The sequence below is a fragment of the Mytilus galloprovincialis genome, chromosome 10 (genome assembly GCF_965363235.1).
Source record: "Mytilus galloprovincialis chromosome 10, xbMytGall1.hap1.1, whole genome shotgun sequence".
NCBI lineage: Eukaryota > Metazoa > Mollusca > Bivalvia > Mytilida > Mytilidae > Mytilus > Mytilus galloprovincialis.
In genome coordinates, this window is record NC_134847.1 from 79,146,286 (window position 1) to 79,173,529 (window position 27,244).

Sequence of the window (27,244 nt, forward strand, 5' to 3'; positions counted from 1 at the left end):
GGTATTCATTTCTAGTGTGGAAAAAAAACACTTTGCTTTCAAGAGAGGATGAACTATATCCAGAACATAATCTTAGTTAACTCAGTATTTTTATGAACATCAAAATAAGTGCAAAAATGTTGAATTTTGTAACAGTCTGAGTTATATCTATTTCAATTGAATTCAGGTCTGGAGCTGGCATGTCAGTAGCTGCTAGTAGTTTTTTGTTTATGTATCATTGTCGTTTTGTTTAGTTTCTTTCTTCTTTTTTTTTCTTTTTTTTTTTTATCTATTCTGACATTGGACTTGGACTTCCTGAGTTTTAATGTGCTTATTGCTGTGTGTTTGGTTTTTTTCTACATTGACTAGTGGTATAGGAGGATTGACATCTAAAAAAAATATGTTTAACCCCACCGAATGCATTTTGCGCCTGTTCCAAGTCAGGATTCTCTTGCCTTTCAACTTAGTCTTGTATGATTTTAAATTTAACTACATTTGTATATTCCGGAGTTCAGTATGACGTCCATTATCACTGAACTAGTACACATTTTTGTTTTGGTGCAAGCTGAAACACGCCTCCTGGTGCAGGATTTTCTTGCTGTATTGAAGATCCGTTGGTAGCCTTCGACTGTTTTCTGCTCTTTGGTTGGGTTGTTGTCTCTTCGACACATTCCCCATTTCCATTCTCAATTATATTGTTTATACATTTGTTAGTGATTGGAATGTTGCTCATGTGATAAAGCTTGCTCCAAGTAACCTAACTTTATATTAAACCGAGTATCACAGATAATTCAATATTGTGTTTAAACGAGTGCCACACGTGACTTAGCCTTATATTTAACGAGTACCACACGTGACTTAACCTTAGATAAAACGAGTACCAACCGTGACTTAGCCTTAGATTAAACTATTACCACACGTGACTAAACCTTTGATTAAACGAGTACCACACGTGACTTAACCTTAGATTTAACCGAGTTTCACAGAAAATTCAATCTTGTGTTTAAACGAGTGTCACAGGTGACTTAACCTTAGATTTAACCGAGTATCACATATATGACTTAAGATTTCATTTAACATAGTATTGTACCTCATATGATTTAACCTTTCGATAAACGAGTACCATAGGTGACTTAACCTCACATTTTTCCCGATCCCTTTCCTTGTTTTGAAAAACTTGGATCCGTCGCCAAAACGTTTCATGTACAGTCAATCATATAGACTAGTATATATTTGTTTAGGGGCCAGTTGAAGGACGCCTCCGGGTGCGTGAATTTCTCGCTACATTGAAGACCTGTTGGTGACCCTCTGCTGTTGTTTTTTATTTGGTCGGGTTGTTGTCTCTTTGACACATTCCCCATTTCCATTCTCAATTTTAATCATGTTCAAAACGAAATGAATTGGTAAAATAGCTGACAATTAACTGTTCTTTCAATTTCGCCATGGTCCACTTTTATTTAATGATCCAAATTAAATACTTTAGAAAACACCAGATTTATATACTAAAAATTCACGATATCTGTATATACTAAAAATAAATTAAATTATATTCTAAAAAATCCCGATTTGAATTTTTTCTATAATAATTACAAACTACCCCCATGCAACACGACCCATTACATACAAACACCAGACACACAATCTTTAATGTAGTGTTTCTCTGTCGAGGATTGTCTGTGATGACAATTATTCTTGTATATATCCTTTCAATATAAAAGTGTGGTTTTTTTTTTTTCGTTCCTGTTGTTATTTCTTGTTTAGAATTCAATCACTAACTTTATAGAATGCTATTGGTAAACACGCTGTAAAACTAACCAGTCGCGGTTTATAAACAAATACTTCAATAAAAACTTCCTCGCAGCGATATCAACGTAATACGAGTTATTAATTAATTAATAAAATCACAGTGAAGATAAATATCGAATATTATGGAAAAGTTTAGTCGATCTTTCTGATCGTATTTGTATTGATAGGGTAATATTTGTTTAATTGTTCTATAATGGACCATAGATTACTTTATACGAATCAATATTCAATTAAACAAACTACATGTACTGAAGGGAAAAGTAAGTACTAGTAGCTATTAGGATTAATCATATACTAGTTGCAATAGATACTGATTCTGTTGGCTCTGTATAGGTAATCGTTATCTTGTGTTTAGAAGAAGGCTCTCTATTCTACATTAAAGTGCATTGAAAATGTACAAAGGCAAAATAACAAAGACCATTTATTAAATGAAAATGGAAAGGTTTATGTCGAGGTTTATGTCCGACCATTGATTTTTGATTACAGTGTATTTCTGGCAATTTTTCGATTGATCTTGTAGAATACTAACGATGAAATAAACACGAGCTGTTCTAGGGATCATGTAATCAAAATTCTGTGTCATTATTGACGACGTCCCTGGAGAGAAACATCTTTCGTAGTTGGAAATTATAGGAATGATATATTCGTCACGAATGGTAATCCAATCTGTGGATATCAGGGATTTTAATGCGACAGTTGTGATTCGAAAAGTGTTAGAGTGAATGTGTGTTTTAACCAAAATGCACACAATGTCACTTCCTTTGAGTTTCAATGTTCAAGCTAAGTTTAAGTTTTATAGAGACGAAGAAAGTATGGTGAAGGATTGGAAACAAGCAGCCAAATATAACGCGTCACAAGCCACGTTTTTAGAAGGAATGTTACTTAAGAATGTCGACCCTGGAGGTGAGTTACTTACATCTGTTATATATTTATGTGTGTATACACGTCTTATAATTATTGTTAATCAAAGACAACAAACTGATTATTAGGATATGTATTTCTGTAAATAGTGTATGTATATCAAAGTTTTACTTAGAAAACAAACAGAAGTTTCATTCTCTAAAATGCAATCAAAAGAACTTTTCTCTGTTTCTATACTAGTCTTGATGACGTTATTTTTTGGAACTTGACAGGACGAGTGATATAATAGGCCGATAAGGAGATGTTTGATATGCTTTAAAAACAGCAGCCAAACGACACAAAAAAATCAAGGTCAACAAAATCATCTACTTCCACAATGCCTGAGTACTCAATATGACACCTATCATGCCTATACATCAGCCCAAGTATAAAAAAGTTGTGAATTAATAGACGAAAGACGTATAAAGATCTGCCATATATACACATCAAATTATGTGTATACATTTTTTTAGCACACATTGTGCTTTATGGGATACTTTGTGAATGGACAAATCGTGTTTGGCATCAATCATTGATGCATTTGTGGTTCACCTCAATTAAATCAAGTCACAATGATCCACATATTCAATCAGAATGGTAATATAATTCAACTATTGAAATTCACCTTAATCTAAGTACGGGTATATATTTCTCCGCTGCAGGGTCAGCTAACCGTATTTTACGAGGCATTGTCTTATTAAAGATTTATGCTCGATTTCTTATTAGAAGTAGAAGTAAAAAAACAGATTACATAAGGTTTTATGTTACCGTCATCAAAAGTCTGTTGTTATGGAATCTCAATTTTGTTTATTATTTTTAAAATGGTTCTGATAATAAACGACGACACACTACTCATATGATGTCTTACAACACGATTTGTGACCTTGTATTAGTTACGAAACAGAATTTTACAGAATATCAAATACACACTTTATCTGGGACATTTCTTTTTAGTTTTCTATTGACCAAACATGCCAAAAGATTAAAAGATTGATTGTTGGTTACTTTACATGCTCATGACGAGAACACATTAACAGAAATATACATGATACATGAGGGTATATTGGATACTGAGGGACAAAAAAAATCTTGCCGTTAAATAATCTACACACGGACTCTCAAAGATTTGTTGCGTAGGATTTAGCATGCAAAGAGGTGGTTACCTCTCTTTACACGAGGCATCGGATTCAACGTCCTCTTTCTTAATGTAAAGTGGCTGTGATCTTGTACACACCTAACAGCCAAAGGATGCTCCACTTTGACCAGGGTTTTATTGTTGGTCGGAAGAAGATCTTAGTGACCATATTTCTATTCCCAAGTCACCTTAAAGAGGTTTGACCAAACGTAAATGATTTATTATAATCTCATCAAACTTAACCTGCCAAATTACTTTGCAAAAATACGAATAAATGATAAGCGTATGACATTAACTCTTATTATGCTGTCTTGATGCACGTGTCAGCACGTGCAGTCTATATTTAATATACAATCTGATAAACAATTATAGTTAACCTAATGGATATCACAGCGCTAATAATCAAATACTGCTTATGTTTTCTACAAAATATTTAATATCTACAAATAACAACGCTAACAAGAACATGGAGAGTATATAAGTAATTCTAGAATTTTGTAGGTCAATATACGAAGGCTGGATAGGGTTTACAGAATAGAAAATAATGCACCCCCCCCCCCCCCCCCAAAAAAAAACAACAACAACAAACAAACGAACAAACAAACAAACAAACCCAACAGTGAATAGAGAAAAAAATGAAAAATTAAATTAAAAGAATAGAGAATATTTATTGAACCCGTGGAAGACATTCTTATTTTGTATAAAACTTTATAACAGTAAGAAGATGTTGTATGATTTTTAGACAACTGTCCAATCCATTAGAGACAAAAGGCCGAAAATGTAAACAACTACATGTAGAGCACTGTAATATACGACCTTCAATAATGACATTGTAAATTAGACAACAGATGCATGTGCTTAATAATTTAAGACAGAATATCAATAGTGCACTATATCAATTGTATGCTATCGAACATTTTGACAGAGAAAACAATCTGAATTATTCATACCAACAACGTAGAACGAAGGAGAGGCAGAGTGTTTATTACTCAGTTTATTGATAATAAAAGTGAACGTAACTTTCGCCTTATTTTTTAATTACGAGACAATAACATCCTATGCATATTAAGATACATTGAATCGGTGTAGTATCTGTTAAAACACATATAAGGTTTTCACATGAAACTTTAATCATCGTGAACTAATTTTGCCGTTCAGGAATATTTTTGTTCGTCGTAGGAGTTCTCAATTTCGAGGTCAACACGTCGCGTTCCCTTTGTGTACGTACCAGGCCCTTTATTACGTTTCAGAACCTTTTCATAGGGTTTCTTTCTATTTGATCTTCAGTTTCCATCTACTTGTAACGGTTCATTGTGCCTGTCACAGTCCGGAGCATATATAATGTTGTGGTGGATTTTGTTGGTTGCTGCCAGCCATGCAAGTTTTTTGTTTTTTGTTTTTTTGTTTAGCAATCATCTGTTCTATTCTGTTCTATTCAGCATTTCATGTTTTGATAAAGTCCTGATAATGGGACGACCCTGTTCAGCATTCTTAACATTATCGGGTTTCCCATGGTTGAAGGCCGTGTAGTGCCCTATTGATGTATCCGTTATTGACCTTCGATATATGATGGACAGTTATCTCCATTTTTGTTATTCAGATAGTCAGGATAATTTGATGTATAGATATATGATACACTAATGTTGTATACCAAAGTATTTAGTTATGTTGTATTGATTCGAAAATACTTGTTGGACATTGTCATCATGGTTCGATATTTACCATTTACAATCAAGGATGGCTTTTTTGTTATAAAATAATTACAACAAACTTTGCATAACATGCATAATGAAACAAAAACATATGAAATAGGTCTTTAACTGTCCTCGGAAATTGTATGGATATTATTTTAAGCCCAAGAACATGTTCAAATAATTTTGAAATATATTAAATAATCCGTTAAGTACACCAGCTGCTTGTATGTAATAAGATGGTCTATAATCTGTGTTGCTTATTTCTTATCATAATCATTACCCTAATTACTAATACCTGTAAATAGCTCTAAATTGAACTTTGATAGATTTTGTATTGTGTAAACCAAATATTTGTATAAGAAGGCCATTATTTTCCGAAATCCAAATTCTGTTATATTATATATTAAATCAAATATACTTATCAATCAGATAAAATAAAATGTGCATTGGTTAAAATTGTCTTTCCACTTAAAACATATAAATGTAGCATTTAACGCCTTCAACCAAGCCAATAACGTTGAATAATATTTTGAGTTTAACACTATTCTGATTTTTAATAACTTTCGTGCGAAACAAACACGCGGTGAAATTGACACCAACTATTTAAAATCGAATTTCAAATGTCATTTTAAAACCCCAGAAGCAGTCATATTGAAACAGTCTTAATTTTTCCTCGAAAGAAATTTATAGATTCATTATAAAATGATTGATCCGGTTTAAGTTGTCAATATTCCAAATTACAGTATGATTCGTGTTTAAATATTGAAGTTCAAATACCTCAAAGGTACAGTTTGTAAAATTGGAAAATAATAAAATGATATTGAAAATAATGACCAAGTTGTGTACATATAGGATTGCGTTTTATTGTCATAAAAATTGTAGTATTAAAATATCAATAACTTCCTCTACATAGAATCAATTGTTGGAACATCGTGTAAACAGATTACTTATATTGACCTATGTGGAAAGTTACATGTATATATATCACTTGTAAGTGCTTTTGAACTTTTACTGATAGTCCTCCATAGATTTGTCTTACTATTATTATCACGCTTTATGTAAAAGTTTCCCATTAACAGTATATACCTAGAATTCCCCAAACAGTTTTTACTGGAACTAAATTGAATATTGTATTTATTGACTTTGCCTTGCAGGAACCCTTCTGTATGTAGATTATTCCGTATTTTACGGTGGAATGAGAGACCTTCGACAAATCTCGTGGGAACCCTTACAGAAGCATAGTATTAATAACATACTTAGAATCCAAAATCATCAGTATTCTGCAGATATCGAACCTCGAAGACTCATGGAAGAAGGTATGCAGAATTATCTCCCCTCTTCATAATATAAAAAAAAATCCTGTAACTGTATTGATGCATCAAATTACTGGTACATTAATGGAGAGTTTAAAATTTCTTTAATATAAAAGATATTCCTATTTCAAATTGGTAGATTCTTATTTCTCAATGTTCTGGTTTTTCAATAGTTGACTAATAAGGCATACTAGTATAGATCTATAGTTATATATATATATATATATATATATGGTTAATTAAATTAATTTCCGTTTGTTACTTTATGTTTAATAAAACCAATGATTTATATTTTCTTACCAACAAATTAGTTGACGCGGAATGAGACTACAACATATAATCAATACCGCAGCAAGTGAGCAAATGTCTTATACCAATACATAAACATCAAAAACTATAAATCAGTTAACGTGATTATTATATCCAACGTGGACTCTACGTGACTTATATCCATTCAATATATTCCTACAGACAAAACTTTTATATAAAAGCAGTAAATGTTCTTTTTATGACATATAATCAACTCCCGCTCAAATCTGAGGAGACAGAAATCTGTATGAATCATCAGTTATCTTCGACTGCCGTCAGTGGTATGTTTTATAAAAAAAATCTATACATGTATCTATAAAGATAAATAGAAAAAGTCCGTCGAAGGATTTCAAGACTTCAGTTTGCCAGTAAACAATCTGTAATCTGTGCAGAACGAAACATGCGTCGTTTTTGGCGGGATTTGTAAATATGCTGTCACAGAAATATAAACTTTGCCACAACAAACAATTAAGTCATTAGATTTCAAACTATACCCTGAACATACCTCTTTTACAGTGGTAATCTTGAGTATAAAAATAAGAAGATGTGTTATGATTACCATTGAGACATCTCTCCACCAGAGACCAAATGATTTAGAAGTTAACAACTATAGATCACCATACAGTATTTAACAATGAGCGAAACCTATACTCATACATAAGGCATAGTCAGTCATTATGACTCATAAAAAACACCGAAATGAAAAATGTGAAACAATCCAAACAAAAAAAAATAACGGCTGATTTATGTTAAAAACTATGAAAGAAAAACATATATGATATACAGCACCATACGACAACCACTGAATTATAGGCTTCTGACTTTGGACAGCCACATACGACAACCACTGAATTATAGGCTTCTGGCTTTGGACAGCCACATACAGCATGTGGCGGGGTTTAACATGTTAGCGGGCACCCCTTGATACAGAGATGTAATAGTACAACATTTTAAGTGTATGTTCTTTGTACCGGTTTATATTTGATACGAATATGTTCAGCTCATTCTCATAATTTGAAAGTTCTTATAGTTCTTCATTAAAAAAAATGCAGTCCAAGTTTTATAAGACACAAAAGACAGAGATGGTATACTTTACTTTTTAAGGTTGCTATGACGAAGAAGAATGTATTGTTCGTGAAGCCGTCAAACAACTCCCCAGAACCCCAGTTTCAAAAGACAGTGTATATATTCTCTCAGCATTCCATACGATGGACATTACAGAAAATCTCGAACGGAGATGGATGTCATGGAGCGGTGCTAAAGTCATTTTGTGGAAATGTCCGAAAGACTTAAAATTACGTCGTATTACATTTCTACGATCTACAACTGAAAGAGACAGCTTTAGTTATCTCGTTCTTGCTGAATGTGAAGAAGGGATGAATTGTTTAAATCTCGCGAGACAATTTGCTGACCATTTGAAGGACAGGAGGTGCGGACTTGTGGGGTTGTACAAAGTAGAACGTTATTACATTCCACAGTTAGCCAGATCTCATAGCTCAAGTACAGTGTAGAACCAAGATACAACCTCAAAGCACAAGTACAATTTAGGATAAACAGTCGAGCTTTAAGTACAGGTACAATTTAAAACAAACAGTAGAGCTCAAAGTGCAGGTATAATTTACAACAAACTGAAGATCTCAAAGCAAAAGTGCAATTTAGGACAAACTAAAGTGCAGGTATAATTAACAACAAACTAAAGATCTCAAAACAAAAGTGCAATTTAGGACACACTAAAGAGCTCAAAGCACAAGTACAATTTAAAACAACCAGACGATTCTACTTTACACCAGCCAACATTACAAAAAAGTGTAACGATCATAGCATTAGAATAATCTTTCATGATACAGACTGATTTTAACACTTTCACTGATGTTACATAATTGTCAACCAAGACTACATGTGTAATGAAGAATATCCTGAAGCACTTGGCAAAAATTATTACAAAAATACGATGCCGAATATCTGTATGGCAATTACACAACCGAGTACGAAGAAAGTCAACATCTCAAATTTCCGGAACAGCAATTCATTAAGACTAAGAAAACATGGCACTCATTTTACTACGCATCCACTTGACAACGATTTCATACATGTATTTCATGAACTATGACCAACACATGTAAATAACCAGAAAAAACCGTTGACATTATTCTATTACTTTCGTTCATTAAAATAAAAACAAAAACCCTGGAAATGATTATTAAACATTATATATGTTAAATGAATTTCTTTCACAATATTGCACAGAAAATTAAGAAGTTGTCTCCAAACAAGATATGCTTTTCGACTTAGATTGCCATCAAAAGAAATAACTTTCGATACGTATACACGTGCATTATGTTGTTTATTTTCCTATGTTATGTTGAACAATTTTTATATTTGTTACATTACCATTTTATCCTAGAAGCAGTAACTGTTTTATGTGATGAACAATGTCATTACCTCATTTATTGCCCTTTAACATTCCCTAGCATTGCTTATTGTTGACATGCATCTACAAATGTAATAAATTCAAATATTTATTTATCTGCTATTTTTTTAATCATAATGCTGATGATTTAATATGGTAGTTTGATATCACCCCTTCGTAAACTTTACGGACGTCATCACGAGTTGGTTGGCCGTTACGGAATATCCGTTTCACAGATGATATCGGATATGTTCGTAATGTCGTAAATACACTCCCGTTCCCTTTCCAAGAATGTGACCTAACAAATTAAACTATTTACAGCGTTTGTAATAACGAGCCACACGACGGGTGCATATCTGGAGCAGGGTCTGCATATCCTTCCAGAGCACCTTAGATCACTCCCAGTTTTTTGTGGAGTTCGTGTTGCTTGGTCTTTGGTTTTCTATGTTGTTCTACAAGTGACCAAACTTTTCTTATTCTATACATTAAAATACATACAGAATAATGTCTCAGCAGGAACACTAGTGGCAGCATATGGTGTATTCACAGTGTGGAAACGGAATTGTACGGTTTTCTAATAATTTGGTCATTCGGGAGACTGTCAAGCGGCGCCCCGACATTTGCAAAATAACAAGTTGCTTGATGGAAACTTTGATTAACACTTATGCTACTATATAACGTTTCTGCTTCAAGTTTTGGTAGTTAAAACATTCTTTATGTAAATATGAACCAATACAATAATAAGAAAGATATATGCATCCAAACGTTTTCCTTAGAATAGTGGAGCTCCGTGTAAAACGATCAAAATTGTCACACAATAGCAATAAAAAAAAACACCGAAAAATCAATGTTTGCTGCCTGAATTTTCACATGTACCTTTTCTGATATATAGTCTTACCTGTCGGAAAGTTTCAAAGCCATTGTCCCCGTAGAAATCCAAATATATTTATTTTCTCCATGTCGGATATTTTTATTGTACAATCGCTTGGAGCTTTCCTGTAGAATTCCTGCTTGGCGAAATTTATTAAATACATTGCATATGCATTGCATTGGTTGTTTCTTGGTGTCATATTATATTCGTCTATGGTATTTGAAATGAAAATAAGCATAAAACAAGTCATTTTGACAATTAAGATACTATCAAGCAATCCTTTTAAGGTGACTATATCAGAGACAAAAACAAAATGTGTACGATGGATATGAAAAAAAGATGTGGTATAATTTCCAAGGAGATAAGTCTCCACAAGAGACCAAAATGACATAGAAATTACCAACTATAGGTCACCGTACGGCCGTAAACAACAAGCAAAGCCCATACCGCATAGTCAGCTATAAAAGTAAAATCACAAAAATACTGAACTTAGAGGAAAATCAATTCAAAAGTCCATAATCACATTGCAAAATCATATAACAATACGCATCAAAACCGAACTGTTTCGTTCCCACTCTGTGATATTATTTATCTGGGAATGCGGTACCTTAGTTACTTTATGTAATTAAAAAAAAAAAAGGATTTTTTATTTTGCTTTTTCAGTCCTTAGATTTATATATCAACTAACAGTTTGCCGAAATACAAATGGTACATGTAATCTACCTGACTACACTATATGTTGTATATTAAAGAAATTTTTTATCCTGTACAAATGCTAGTAAAACAACAAGAAATATTAACACGGTGCCAAAAATAACTAAAGCCCTCTAATTAATGATACAAATAGTATAACTGTAAGGTAAACAAACACTTACTGCTATAGTGATTGGTACTGTGGTACAAATGTATTAGAGATAGGATGACATAAAATATTAATACTTCGTACACGCTACAAGAATGTTTACTTTCTAAAACGATAGGTTGTGCAACAGTGTCGGGGGTTCAACATGTTCAAAGGGGTTATGCTTATATATATTCAATTTCTAACCCAAAACAAAGTTAAGTATTCTTTTTTGTGTTTCTTTTTATTATACTTTAAATAAATATGTCTTTGATTTCCAACCTACTTTAATTTATTGTAGAATTTTAATGCAAACAATTAATTCATCAATACGCCATGAATGTTGGGAAAATCGAATGTTATTGAACATGTTGAAAGACAACACGTTTCTTTGAAAAATGCAAAAGCCTTTTAAAATAAAAACAACATCGAATACAAACGAAAAACAACAAATAAACAAATGCTAACAAATACAAACAAAAGCAAAACGAAACAGGAAGAAGACACAATTTATCTTGAAAGTATTGTGGCAGGGGGATTTCTTGATTTTTTATGCCTGAAAATGTATAGTTTCCTGAAATTTTTTACCTATTATATAAGTAGAATTTACTGCTACTGAGAGAAAAAAAAATTATTTCTTCACAAATTTAAAGTTTTATATCATCATATGTGTGTACTTTAATAACTGACAGCGCTATATTACAACTTTATAAGAGCATGTTACCAAACTGAACAGCTTTATAAACGCCTTTAAAGCTAATACTTCAAATCATTTAAAAAGTGTATTAAAGGCCAGCCATCAAGTGCGTTTATTTGTTACATCCTCAATAAGTGTCGCTGCTAACTTGAAATAGTCAACAGACAGTGTGACTGTTTCCAGCTTTCTATGTCTCCACAACCTCTGCAAACATTTTGCAGCCACAGATAGAGTAGACAAAAATGTAAAGCATCAGTGGTGTAAAAAAAAACACGCAATAATGATTAATTGATTGCTGCTTGCTGTAGGTCAAGTGGTAATATTTTAAGCATATCCAGGCAATCTGACAAAACATGTTATTTGGGCGTTGCGTATTTTTTAAATCAATGTCATATACACCTAAACCTCCTTTTATACTGCAATCAGCTATTTTACTATACAGATAAAGCTATACGTATAAACGTTAGCTTTACACGTCAATGACCTCAACTCACCTATAAGCCCCGTCTACTTACAACGTCACGTCACAACCATGACGACGTGTAGTAACAATGGTCAATCTTTTATGAATTTAAAATTATTATGTCTTCAAATTGGTATTTTATATACCATGTTTATTAAATGTTATTAATTAAGTTCATTTTCCCCTTTCTAATTCCTTAAAATGTCAAAGTTTACCACCTGGATTACGCTCATAGGGAAACACCCCAAAATGGTACCCAAGAGGGAAATTCCAAACACTTTTTTAACAATGTTTGTTACATATTTTTTTTTTTTTTTTTTTTTTTTTAATTTTTATCGATTTCAGTATAAAAACAATATACGTATAGTGTCTTGAAATATGAAATCTATTTGTATTCGGTACGAAACAGGGGAAATGCTCGATAGAACCTCGCATTTCCCCCGTTTCTAAGCCTCATACAAATGAATTTCATATTTCAAGACACTATACGTATATTGTCTAATTATTCAGTTAACTAAAATGTGAAGAACAGGACAAGGTTAAAGATGATATCCAATTAGTCTGAGATTAATGATACTAAAAGGCAATTTGAAAGCTGGATTGTAGACAGAACACATCGGAATTGGGAGATTTGATACGATATAGATGTTAGGCTAATTTGGAATCGAGGAAACTAAAGGAAAATTATATTTGTGCAGATATAGAACACTATATATATGTATTCTTTAAAAAGATAGTTTATGCTTCTGTTTTGGATTACCGTTAGCTTTTGTAAATTGAATATGATTGGAACAGTCTTATAATCTTAAAAACATTTGTCTCGAACAGTTTGATAATCTTAGAAGCATTTGTCTCGAACAGTTTGATAATCTTAGAAGCATTTGTCTCGAACAGTTTGATAATCTTAGAAGCATTTGTCTCGAACAGTCTTATAATCTTAAAAACATTTGTCTCGAACAGTTTGATAATCTTAGAAGCATTTGTCTCGAACAGTTTGATAATCTTAGAAACATTTGTCTAAGATATAAATGATTTTAGAAACATTTCAGTCGAGCTCTTTGTATTATTGTCTTCTTGATTCTCCTCTTTGTTACTAAGAAGGAGAACCTCGACTATATCAAATGGACAAAGAAATACTATAAGTTTTCTAAATCATTCATTTGTTTTATTTTAGCAGTAAAATCACATAGACTTTTCTAAGTCAGATACATTCATCCCACAGGGAAACAAACATTGGTCGATCAGAGTTGCGTTAAAATTATTGATATTTAAATTTGTTAAAAAAAAGAGTACATTTGTATAAACACAAATGATATTCAGTTGGAAAAATAATCTGCACATAGCTTATTTCATGATCCAATAAAGGAAATGAAACTCTTTTTTTATTTTAATTTGCTCCCAGGAACTATATAAGTTACCGAAAGACATCGAAAGTTTATTATTCAGCTGACACTAAAACATCAATTATCTATAGGCATCAATTGTATAACTGTACGTAGCCAGTTCTTTATTGTCAAACATAACACTAAATAAAGTAATTTTCCATGGGATATCTCGTAATTAATGTCTTTCAAGGCGGAAAATCAGCCAGCAATAAAACACAAAAGATACACTATAACCTACTGCAAATATTGTTAAAGGGGGATATCTTTTTTAGGCCTTAAAATTTATTAATTAATCCTGTTATATTTAACCTAGTCACCTATAAGTATAATCTACTTCTACAGAGAAAAGAAAAGCAAGGATAAAATTTGTTCTTACTGTACGTCACCACTGATAAGGATCCCTACATATATTGTGTTCTTTTCAAACGTTTCATGTATGTACTTTGAATATTTGGCTGCTGTATCTTGTATATAAGAGCTTGTTACCAAACTGCACAGCTTTATAAATGCTATAAAGAGTTAGAATACTTTAAATTATAATGGTACATATAAGGCCAGTCACTAAGTATGTTCATTTGTTACATCATAAATAATACACTCTGATAATTTGAAGCGGTTAAAATACTATGAGATTGTTGCCAGCTTTCTATGTCAATGGACCACAACTTTTGCAAACATTTTACAGCCAGGAAGATGGTCAAGCTTAAACTTTAATTCTTTTTCGAAAGGACATTATGCCAATTGTGTAATGGATAGATCTAGTAATTGTAGACAACAGTGTAGATAAAAGACGGACAGTTGGACTGGTACTCTGTTTCATTGGCTGGGCACTGTAAACAAGAAGATCATATCAAATACGAATAGAAATAAGAAAGGAAGGAAATAAAGAAAGCACAATAGAGAAAATAGCAGACAAAATAATAGACACAAGTTGAAGCCATAATATGTTAAAGTACCTTTAAAGGGCGGCAAATCTATCCATGCAAGTCACGCCAATTAAAGTATTTATGAATACCATGAGGATTTTTTAAAATATAAATTAAACTTATTATTTTTCATTTTATAAGTGTAATTTACTGCCAATTGTTATCTAGCCAAAATTGAGTCGCACTGTCACCCAAGATGTACACAGAAATAAAACCTGATTTAAAATTAATCATATTATAAAAGCGTAATAAAAAAGTGTTTAGAAATACCACATTGTCAAAAAAGAAAAACGAAATAATGCAAACTTAAATGATGGATTGATTGTTGCTTGCTTTATATTAAAAGTTATGTGCAGGGATTTTGATCTTTGAGAAATACAAAACAAAGATGCAGTTGTTTCTTTCTTATCCCAATTCTATATACACATAAACCTCCTTTTATTCAGTTAACTTACATGCGAAGGACAGGACAAGGTTAAAGATGAAATCCAATTAGTCTACGATTATTGATACTTAAGGCAAAGATGGAATGTAGACAGAAAACATTAAAGTAAGGAGATTCGACACGATAAAGATGCATTACTTATTTGGTATTGGGGAAATAAATTAGAAATTGTGTATGTACAGATTTTAACATTGTAAATGTGTTCACCCAATATGTCCAACAGGTATACAGTGCTTCAGTTGTGGATAATCGTAAGCTTTTTTAAATTGAATATGTGTGGAACATTTTTATAATCATAGAATCATTTGTCTTGAACAGTTTGTTAATCTTAGAATAATTTATCTCAGATTTAAGTTATTCTAGACAAATTTCAGTCGAGCGCTTTGTACTCCTTTGTTTTATTGTGTCGATCTCTCTTTTTGTTATTCTATGTTTGTTATTGAAAAGGAGCACCTCGACTCTATCAAATGAAGAAAGCAAAATATTAATTTAGTAGTTCAATCATACCATTGTTTTATTTCATCAGTCAAAAAAGAACACATACTTGTTTTAATTAAACATGTTAGATACATACTTTCTAAATGAAAGCAAATTCAAGACAGTTTTCGATTAGAATTCCATGAGAATTATTGATGTATGAACTTTAAGAGTGTTACTGTTAAAAATTTATAAGAGTACATTTGTATAAACAGTAACTTCCAAATGATATATAGTTGGGAAACTAATACGCACATAGCTTATTTCATGATTTAATAAACGAAATGAAACTCCTCTTTTTATTACAATTTGCTCCCACGAACTGTATAAAGTTACCCAACATCGAAAGTTTATTATTCAGCTGACACAAAAATATCGATTATCTTAACATTAATTGTATGAAAGTACGTATCTAGTTATTTATTGTAAAAAATAACACTAAATAAAGTAATTCCCCGAGGGATATCACCTAATGGGTGTCTTTCAATGGCGAAAATCAGTCAGCGTAAAACATAAAAGATACACTATTATAACCAAATATTGTCAAGCGGGAATTTATTTGTTAGGCCTGAACAGAATAAATTAATCCTGTTAAATTTAACCTATTAACCTATAAGTATAATTTACTGCTATCGAGAAAAGAAAAGCAGGGATCTTTTTTCTCTGACTGTACGTCACCACTGAAAAGGATCTCTTTATGTATTGTGTTCTTTTCAGGTTGCATTTCTGTAAATATTGACAATGCAATTTCCCACAGGAACTCTTTTTTACGGTTAAAATTGTACCACTTTTACTATGAAGTTTTGAAAAAAATCTTATACTAGAATTGAAAGTTCATATGCACCACATTTATTTCAAAGGTCAAAATATAGGGCTGTGCGGCATATTTTCAACGTTTATATGACCTGAACTTCTCAGAGTTTTAACTCACACTAATTTTCTTAACTACCCCTGCCTCGAATATAGGGCTGTGCGGCATATTTTCACGTTTATATGACCTGAACTTCTAAGAGTTTAGACTAATACTAATTTTCTTAACTACCCCTACCTCGAACAGTGATATTGTTTGCCTTAAATTGCCGGAGAATTAAGGGTTTTTCCCCTGGAGAAAAATCCCAATTTGAAAAAATAATGGCTTAAAATTATTCCCAAAAATACAACTTTTTTCCCAAACAGTGCGGTCACAGTAGTAATAGTGCATGAATACAAATTGAAAACACTAATTTGAACATTTTGCATGCCTAAAATGACTATATGTGCAGATTTTAGGGTCTATTTATGTATCATCACTGATAATAAGGGGTCTTATTTCAAATAAGGGTTTACCTCTTGAAAGGGGGTCTGCAAATTGAAGTTTCAGTCAAATTCCTGGTTTATTATAAATTTCTCAATTTGATAAAAATGACACTTGATTTCCCAATAAAAAAGGGTAGAGGTAGTTTTGAAAAAAGCCAACAATATCACTGTCGAATGAAAGATTACCACAGGTTTCAATGTAAACAATATGCACATGTTTATTTACTGGTAACATTCCCAAATTATGTCTCTGTGAGATGGAACACAGAGAGCATAACTGGGAACCAGTATGTAAACAAAATTAATTTTCTCTGAATATTCAAGATCTCTCCAAAAGAGGCGTGTTTTGAGAAACAGCTGTATTTACAAAGTGCAACCTTCAAGTGTTTTATGTATATACTTTGAAGTTTTAGCAGCGGTATCTGGCATATAAGAGCTTGTTACCAAACTGCACATCTTTATTAATGTCATTAAGTGTTAATACTTCACATCATAACGGTACATTTAAGGCCAGTCACTAAGTACGTTCTTTTGATATTACAATATGCCAAATGTCTTTATTTCATGAATTATTCTAGATCGAATAATAGTCGAAAATAGGGACTGTTGAAAATAGAGAACGGACTGCATCCTTAGTTCCCTTCAAATACAGTGGCTGCAGACTTATGCACCAGAAATTGTAATTAATCAAAATACAAATAAAAAAAAAGGAAACAAAAAAAAAAATACAATAGAAACTAGAGGCTCTTAAGAGCCTGTGTCGTTCACCTTGGTCTATGTGCATATTAAACAAAGGACGCAGATGGATTCATGACAAAATTGTGTGTTGGTGATGGTGATGTATTTTTAGATCTTACTTTACTGAACATTCTTGCTTCTTACAATTATCTCAATTGATAGTGAACTTGGCCCATTAGTTACAGAGAAAAATATTTTGTTAAAATTTTCAAAATTATTAAAATTTGACTATAAAGGGTAATAACTCCTTAAGGGATCAATTGACCTTTTTGGTCATGTTGACTTATTTGTGGATCTTACTTTGCTGAACATTATTGCTGTTTACAGTTTATTTCTATCTATAATAATATTCAAGATAATAACCAAAAACAGCAAAATTTCCTTAAAAAAAATCAATCAATTCAGGGGCAGCAACCCAACAACCAGTTGTCGGATTCATCTGAAAATTTCAGGGCAGATAGATCTTGACTTGCAAAACAATAGACCACTTTCGAGTTCATCCGTCACCGGAAAAAACTCGTCAATTATACGCGCCTTTATGACGTCATTTACCAGATAGAGGGGGTCGCCTGTATCCCTGCACTATTGACGTTCATCAAGCGTCTTAGTGATCGTCATTGTGCAGGATAAACTAGAAATAATGGTTGTTAAGTAGGTACTTAATGACAATTTCCTAATGACAGCAATGCTGATTGTCAATTTTGAGAATTCGATTTGCCAAATAATTCGTACAATATAGAATTATAGTTTTCAAACCACTCGCTCGACATTGGAATGGAAGTGACGACGCCCCTAAACGCACAAATGACGTTCACTAAAACCAGAGTTTTTGAGGGAATAGCATCGAACTCGAAAGTTGTCTATTCAACCTCATGTCTGAATTGCTCTTAATGCTTTGGTTTCAGAGTTATAAGCAAAAATCTACATTTTACCCCTATGTTCTATTTTTAGCCATGGCGGCCATCTTGGTTGGTAGGCAGGGTCACCGCCACCAATTTTAAACTCGATACCTCAATAATGTTTATGGCCTAGTATGGTTAAATTTGGACTAGTAGTTTTAGAAGAGAAGATTTTGTAAAAGATTAGAAAAAGTTGAGAAAAATTGGTAAAAAATTACTATAAAGGGCAATAACTCCTTTAGAGGTCAACTGACCATTTTAGTCATATTAACTAATTTGTAGATCTTAATCTGCTGAACATTATTGCCGTTTACAGTTTATCTCTATCTATAATAATATTCAAGATAATAGCCAAAAAATTTCCTTAAAATTGCCAATTCAGGGACAGCAACCCAACAACCGGTTGTCCAATTCGTCTGACAATTTCAGAGCAGATAGATCTTTACCTGATGAACAATTTTACCCTGTCAGATTTGCTCTAAATGCTTTGGTTATATAATAGTTCTCTTGATCATTCCATTGTTTTATTTAAGCATTTAAAGAAGATATACTATTCTAAGTCAGATATATATATTCCAAAAGGAAACATATTTCTGACGTATATCGAATTGCGTAAGAATTGTTAATTTGTGATTATTTTGAGTTTTACTGTTTAAAAACTGATAAGAGTACATGTGTATGAACAAAAATGATATAATGTTGGAAAACTAATACGCACATAGCTTATTTCATGATTAAATAAAGAAATACAAACCTCTTTTAACTTTTCTTTGCTCCCATTAATTGTATAAGTTACCTAACATCGGAAGTATATTATTCAGCTGACACTAAAATATCGATTATCTTTTACATCAATGTACGTAGCCAGTTATTTATTGTAAAAAAGACTTATTTTTTACATTTCATCAAAATGATACATGTCATTAAAGCATTCTTGCGTGTTGAGAAAAAAATACAGGTTGTGAAAATAATAACATTAACTTGTCTTATTTTCTGTTGATTGTTGTCTTACAAAAACTGCTTTAGTTTGATATTCTTAGCTTTGGGCTCTTGTATTGCGTCTTACTTTGGAATTCCACCGTCTGTTATTACTAGAATTATATGTACTGTATTGGGTTTGGTCATCGTTATCCGATTGTTGGTGTTAAACGCCACTTTCAGTATGTCTTGACTACATAAGGAAGATATATTTTATTATTTTTTTAACTTTGTTGTTGTATGACAAGTTGTCTTTTGGAATAAGTCTTCATGGTACAAATGTAGATCATACCAACACAGAACCTATGCCTATCAACGGATTGATTATCTACTAGCAGCGGTAAATATCCATTGATCGTAAAAGAAAATGATATGATTTAAGGGCACAGTAAATGTGTTCCTTGAGTTACCTTCATCAGGTGTTTTAAAACTAAAACATCACACGTCAGAGAGCAAAACAATCAATTATGTCAAAACCGAAAATCCAAAGCTGTCTCAGGGCAGGTGTCATTAGGGAAAGGAAATCATAAGCTTTAAGATATGAACATATGTTTATGTCCAACTTAAAATTCAGGAGTGAAATGTGTCATTTGTTATTGTTAATACTGATGCACTATCTACCGAGTAGATTGTTGCCTTATTAAATAAACTCATCATAGATACCAGGATTAAATAATTATAATTTTGCTTTTGCTGATATTTTTATTTTGAAGCGGGAATAAACATGAAATGTTGTTTTCCATCAATAGCTTGTATTCACCAATTAACTTGATCTTCAATACGCAAAAATAAAAGAGCAATAAAAGTAAAGATATACATTTTAAAAAATCGCCATGGTGTGTTTTAGAGACAGGAAAGATATCAGAGGGACAGTCGATGATTGATATCAAGATTACATTTAGTATCATTATGTCAAACTAGACTCCAAGACGTCAAACTAGACTCCAAGATGTCAAACTACACTCCAAGACGTCAAACTAGACTCCAAGACGTCAAACTAGACTCCAAGATGTCAAACTAGACTCCAAGACGTCAAACTAGACTCCAAAACGTTAACACTGCATAACATGCACCATTTCAAATATGTTATGAAATCAGGTTCCTCAGTATCTGATGCCGCGATATACAGATATAGTCTCTTTGTGTTGAGGTGGAGTTTAGATACAACCAATCAATCAATCGTCATTAGCAAAGAACTGAAGTGGGACATACACTTAGGGTCATGTGACTTTCATTTGATCGCGCATGGTCTGTCTCTCCAAGATTTGACACCACATTTGATTGATGTATGTTTTTTTTTTTTTGGTTTCTTATTACAGGTATAGTGACGAAGCTATGGATTTCGCTAGAAGTGTGGCTCTCTTGTTTTGTTTTTGGTCTAACTGAAAAATAATCGTTATTCGCAGTCATTTGGAATAAACGATATAAACATTGGAGTTAATCCAAAGACTCTTCAAGATAAGGTTTTGAGGATATATGAATGTCTTTTATATTAGAATAGATTAACCTATCTTTCTATGATTTAGTATTTGTGTTTTTCTCTTCGTGTCATTAAAGTTTCCTTTATTTTCACAGAAAAAAACACACTTTAAAGTATTCTGATTTGTTATTCATCTTCCAAATATCCGTGCAGGAAAGTTGTTTTTTCTCTCATAATAGCAGAAATACATGATAGGATCATGATGCAGGTTTATAATATTAGGGTGAGAACCAGAGACTGCATCTGTGTTATGGTGATCTTCTGTATCCATCTTATAATACTCCTCACTGACAGTCATGCCGAAAACTTCTTGACAGTGACTAGTATATTTTAAAAGATAAAATGGACGATCGACAGGAAGCAATATAGAAGTCTGGTAGTTTCCATCTTTTCTACAAAATTATTTATGAAAGATTAATAAATAGCAGTACACTTTAGATGATTTGCATGAAATAAAGGACTTCCTTTTGAACAGATATATCATATTATGGAGGGGTATTTGCAAAAAAAAACAGTCAAGGGACTGTAAAATTAACCGTACCGCCAGGATAGGAAAATTTGGTCCCAAGACTGGTTGGTGTATTTTAGAAATACCCCTCCACAATATCATATACCTGTTAATAATAGATTTGGATTGAAATTCTCTGTAACGGTTAAAGGAAATCTTTTTTTTTATTAGCAAGCTGTAATTCCTAAAAAAAAATGAAATGAAGAATGGAAATGGGGATTGTGTCAAAGAGACAACAACCCGACCATAGAGCAGACAACAGCAGAAGGTCACCAACAGGTCTTCAATGCAGCGAGAAATTCCCACCGGGAGGCGTCCTTCAGCTGGTCCCTAAACAAATATATATACTAGTTCAGTGATAATGAACGCCATTCTAAACTCCAAATTGTACACAAGAAACTAAGATTAAAAATAATACAAGACTAACAAAGGCCAGAGGCTCCTGACTTGGGACAGGCGCAAAAAATTGGCGGGTTTAAACATGTTTATGAGATCTCAACCCTCCCCCTATACCTCTAGCCAATGCAGAAAAGTAAAGGCATAACGATCCTAGCATGTTTATTAATAATTTTGAGGATAAGTCATAGAACAGTGGGAATTAATAATTTACTGATACGCGTTAGCGCGCTTTCTTCTGTAACGTCATATCTGAATATGTTGATCGTGATGAAGCTCACGAAGGTTGAAAAGGAATATCCAAAATGTCAAATACCACGACAAAAATGGATATTTGAGTCATATTCATCGGCAGTGGTTAAAAACAGACAAATTCGTTTAAAATGAGGAAATGTTAGAATATGCGAAAAATACATTTTCTACCAACCAATCAAAATCTGTCATTTTTATATGGGGTGAAATTACTATTATGTACAAATGAATCTGTTTAGAAAAACACATTTGATAGACCATTTTTCATCTGTTACAAATGGATTCTTATATATTAGGATTTCCCAATCATAAAGCAAATTTTTTTCAGTTGGAATATTCTATAAATAAGTCACCAATCGTTCTAATGATAATGTCGTTTTACCTCAGCTAACAAAGAGTGTAAGTTTGACATCTACGCATCACTTGTCGTCGATTTTATATCGCCATTCGCAAAGAAGAGACAACAGTGATTTGCCGATGATCAAAACTCATATATAAGGTTCAATTTAAGGTAAACTAAAGAGGTGCTCCTGTGATCACATATTCTCCCAATATCAACTAAGAGGTATTTTAGAAGACCAAAACATTCTATTAAATTTTTAAAATATTTCATAAGGCAATCTTTCATCAAATAGTAACCCAACTTATTTTTTGAAAAGTTCTGGAAAGGGAAAAGTTGAAAAAAACATTTTACCTGATCTTTAACGGTCTATTAAGGCCCAGAAGAAAATAAAAAAAAACAACTATTTCAAATGTTCACATACTGTTTGGAAATGCATAGAGTCAGAAAATATAAATCAAAAACATAAGATTTTTGATCTGATGGCATCACAATTTGTTGCCATGGTAACTCGTTTCACGCGACATTTGTTTTTATGTTCTGAACACCTTAGTTAAGAATAGTATTATAACTTTTAAAATTTGCAGTAATATTTGGACCAATGATGGTCTTATTGTCCCTACTCCTTTATTTAAAAAGCAATTTTCTATTCATCAGCTAGAAACTACAAACATTTCATTTTTAGCATTTAGCTTGTACCATAGCAAGAGACGTTATTCCGTCTAAGCACCCGGTCTAGTTCCTTTCGATTTTTTTTACTTCGGTGAATCAGTTTAATTTATGATTTGAATCGGTGACTACGATTGCTCTAAGTTACCTGCAACAAAAGAACATGACTGTATCTCCACCATACGATCCATCAGGCAATGTTCCCGCATGGCTGTTAGCATTGTCGTGGTCTTCATCATCCCATTTTATCGATCCACTATTAAAACCTTAAACACGATTTGTAAAAGACATGATGGGATGATCAAGCAATGAGGATTAAAAGGAAGAATATAATAGTAAAAGTTTTTAAGACCGCGCGCCCTCCCATACCCCTCCCTTCAAATAGAGATAGATAATGATTATTTTGAAAATAGTGTTCAAATAAAATTATGTTAAATTTCTTTTTTCGAATATAATTAAAGTTTAGTTACTTAAGGATCCAAAAGAGATTTCGTATATGAAAAAAAATTAAGTCTGAAAAATTGTCGATTTCTTTTCTAAATAAGTTTCATGAAATTTTACACCTGACTGCGACCAAGCTTAACGAAAGGGTGTGCGACATTGTTAGTCAAACTAACTTTATTAGATGAACTCGCAAAGGAACGATCGTTTTCATTGGTTAATTCGAACCTTCGAACTCACTCCTACGAAAATAGAACACTAAAGTAAAGTTGAATGGACTGATCAATATTCATGTAGCCGGTCATGGTCGTTAAAAACTTCCATCGTCGTATTCACGTACTACATGATTGTGTTCTTGATTATCCCATAGCAATTCTAGCTTTTATACATGTGCATGTAAAATTCATTGATTTTATAAAGTTTTGCAATAGTAAAATTTTAAAAACAGTTTTTACGTCAAAATATTTAATTCAATTGTTTTCTGTCAATTGATTCCAGATTAAGGACGAAACAATTTTAATTTGAATGGGGAAGAGGCGGTCTTTGATGAAACATTTTTTTCTGTATTTTGTTTTTAGTTGTAATCTCTGTCCTGTCTTTTACTTTATTTTATTTTATTTTTTTCATAAATCGTCATCCTGTCTTTCCTTTATTTTAAACAAGTGTTTGTGTGCAAAGCTCTATTCTATTCTTGTGGTATGAAATTCAAAGATGAATTTTAATCAAATTTGAATCCAAAACAGTAAATTCATATTGTTTTTTAAACCTACGACATTTTCCACAAGTATTTATTTATTTTTTTAGTTCCACACGAGCAAAAGAAAAAACCTTTTTTTTAACTTTTTATTTTTTCATTTCCAACAATTACAACATATACATGACATACATACAGTATAATACATATAAGATAAATACAATGTCATTTTTATAAATACATTTTAATTGGAAATATGTTACATTTTCTATTGAAAAGATAAAGAAATAAAAGAGAAATACGAAAAAAGAAAAAAAACTTCGCCGATGTATCATTTCTATCCTTTTTACACCAAAATGCCTTCACTGAATCCATTTAAATTTCGTTCTGACCATGATAATACATTCCATACACTACTTCTTCGTTCACTTGCACAAATGACAAGAATATTGTTGTTTTGTTTCTATATTTCGGGGACAATTAAATCCGTGTATGATACGTTATTGCGTGATTTCTGAATGATCAAACGCTTAAATAAAGCTACTGTGTATTTGTTTTATAGCATGAAAACAATAAAAGAGGAATGTACAACCCATCATAAATTATAGTAATGGATCATTATTATGAAATCCTTATTATTATAAGTAACAACGACATTGCCAGGATAATTACTTAGCGTCAGTATCAAAGAAATCAAAAGTAGTACATATATTCTTCTGTATAAAAACGGCGCACGTATTTTATTTTTTCTTTATGTTTAAAAAAACTTTTTCATAATGAGGTACAAGATAATTGTGTTGCAGCATGCGACAGAATATTACTTTATACAAAATATGAGTATCAGTATAATATCTCGACCCCACTTTTTGAAATTCACTAACTATTTGTTTAATTCTTTTGACCAAAGATCCTTGTTTTTACGTTCGTAGTAACGTAGTACATTCCATTGTCGGTCACCTGTGTCAATTCTACACACTACAATTGTTGTTGTATTTGAATCTTTCGGCAAATGAAATGAGACGTTAAAAGTAGTTTGTTTGTGATACGCCAGAATGTTATCAATGAATAACAAAACGCTAAACTTGACTGCATTTGACTGTACAGGATCAATTCTCGAATTTTCAAAAATTTAACTGTGAGAAACTTCAAAGATATGACTTTGAAAATATGATTGACATTATCATTTGCTAATAATATTTAATCGTAATGGCCAACAAAGCAAAGACAATTGAAAACAAGATGACCGACACAACCAGCTAAAGTCTTTAATTATGGCTTCTTTTCTCTTGCATAGAAATATTGCTATACGAGCTGACTTCGTCGTAACGCTTTGGACTTTTTGAAATTTACACTAAATCTTGTTTTATAACTCAATGAGGCAAGTTTAAAAGTGTCCTTTGTGTTGTCTATTCTATGGTGGGATGTTGTCTCGTTGACACATTCCCCATTTCTATTCTCAATTTTATTTGTGGAAAGGATTTCTTCAACAAATTTAAATTCCGTTTTTTTATGGTCATGGTTTTAGCTAATACTATAAATGTGTAATCACTCGCTAACATAAAGAAGAAACACACGCCCATTATTCATCAACGATTAATAATTTTTCTTTTTGCGAGAAAAATTACCGACCGCCCGAGAACCTCGTGGGTAGTTATGGTCGCTAAATAGCCCTCAGCATTAGCTTTAGAAATTTCCAAATAACACAATTGAAGAATAAATGGCATAGAAATGCAATATGATAAGAAATGAATTGAACTAAGAGAAGGTAATGCATTGGTTATAAAATACCTTGTGGACAGTCTCCTTTCTTCAATATACAGTAGTTCCCCTTTGGCTAGTCTCTTTCATAATCTTTGTTTTCGTTTATCGTTTTGATACAGAAATGAAATATGGGCTTTCCAGAGGTCTTTACTGAGTCTGTAACAAAAATTTGCTTGTTATGTCTTGTTGCAATCTTATCTTGGGATTCAAGTATTGTATAGGAAACGGATTAATATAAGCTAACAGCTTGTTTCTGGATTCTATTAATTATTTCACATGTATTATTATGTAAATGCCTATTTGTGTACATTACTTTACCTGAATTTAATTAATAAAATATGTTTACACTATATGAAGAGTTGTGAAAACCAATGGCCAATGTGATGGTCTGAAATGTCGGAAATTGTGGTTACGGAGATCAATTTAGTGCTACAGTTATGGGAAATTAACCACCATCGAATGAGATTTCGATACCATATTTCCAGATCTTCAAAGGGTCATTAGCGGCGTGATATAAAACCAATATGACTTTTATATTGATAAAATCATTAATGAAAGTGAAATAGTAAAATAGAAATTAGATTTTAGCAGCCAGTTTAGTTAAATGTTGTCAATACAAGCTAAAGAACATCGCTGAAAAGTAATTCACTTGCAAGAGAAAAATTCATATAGTCATCTGACCTTTAATCTTTATTCTTATATAAAGATGGGATACGCAAGAATTAGGCGGGTTCAGTTATTGAAAAAGAAAACAGTATCATGCATTGAAAGTAGAACAAGGGTGAACCATTCGTTTTGACTGATTTGATCAACAAAAACTGATTCGTAACAAACTATGATTAACACATATTCTTAACCTATTAAAAAAAAGAAATCAAAAGGACCTGAAAACGAGTTTGCTATCTTTTATCTATCTTTATCAATATTTTGTTTATATTGGGTTATATTACCGTCGGTCTTCGGAGGTCACATCAATGGTGAACAAGATGGCGTTAAAACTAGAATATATATGAAATGCTGATACATATTATCGATCCCACGCTTTGTTTATTTTAGACTTTTTATAATGTGAATATACGTATTAGTATGTTATAAATCAAATATGAAAATTTGAGTGAAATCGGTCAACATAAGTTTGACA

At 32.1% G+C, this 27,244-nt stretch overlaps 1 protein-coding gene and 1 pseudogene across 1 annotated transcript; one reads left to right on the plus strand and one right to left on the minus strand.

Annotated features, from left to right (window-relative positions):
- Window positions 1–2,018: 2,018 nt before the first annotated feature.
- LOC143048488 (uncharacterized) lies at window positions 2,019–9,153 on the plus strand. Its single transcript, XM_076222172.1, has 3 exons — window positions 2,019–2,688; window positions 6,669–6,830; window positions 8,241–9,153. The coding sequence occupies exons 1-3, from the start codon at window positions 2,508–2,510 to the stop codon at window positions 8,645–8,647; spliced, it is 750 nt and encodes a 249-aa protein (XP_076078287.1). The 5' UTR covers window positions 2,019–2,507; the 3' UTR covers window positions 8,648–9,153.
- Window positions 9,154–21,149: 11,996 nt separating this feature from the next.
- The window catches only part of LOC143048492 (uncharacterized), a 30,143-nt pseudogene continuing 24,048 nt past the window's right edge, over window positions 21,150–27,244 (minus strand).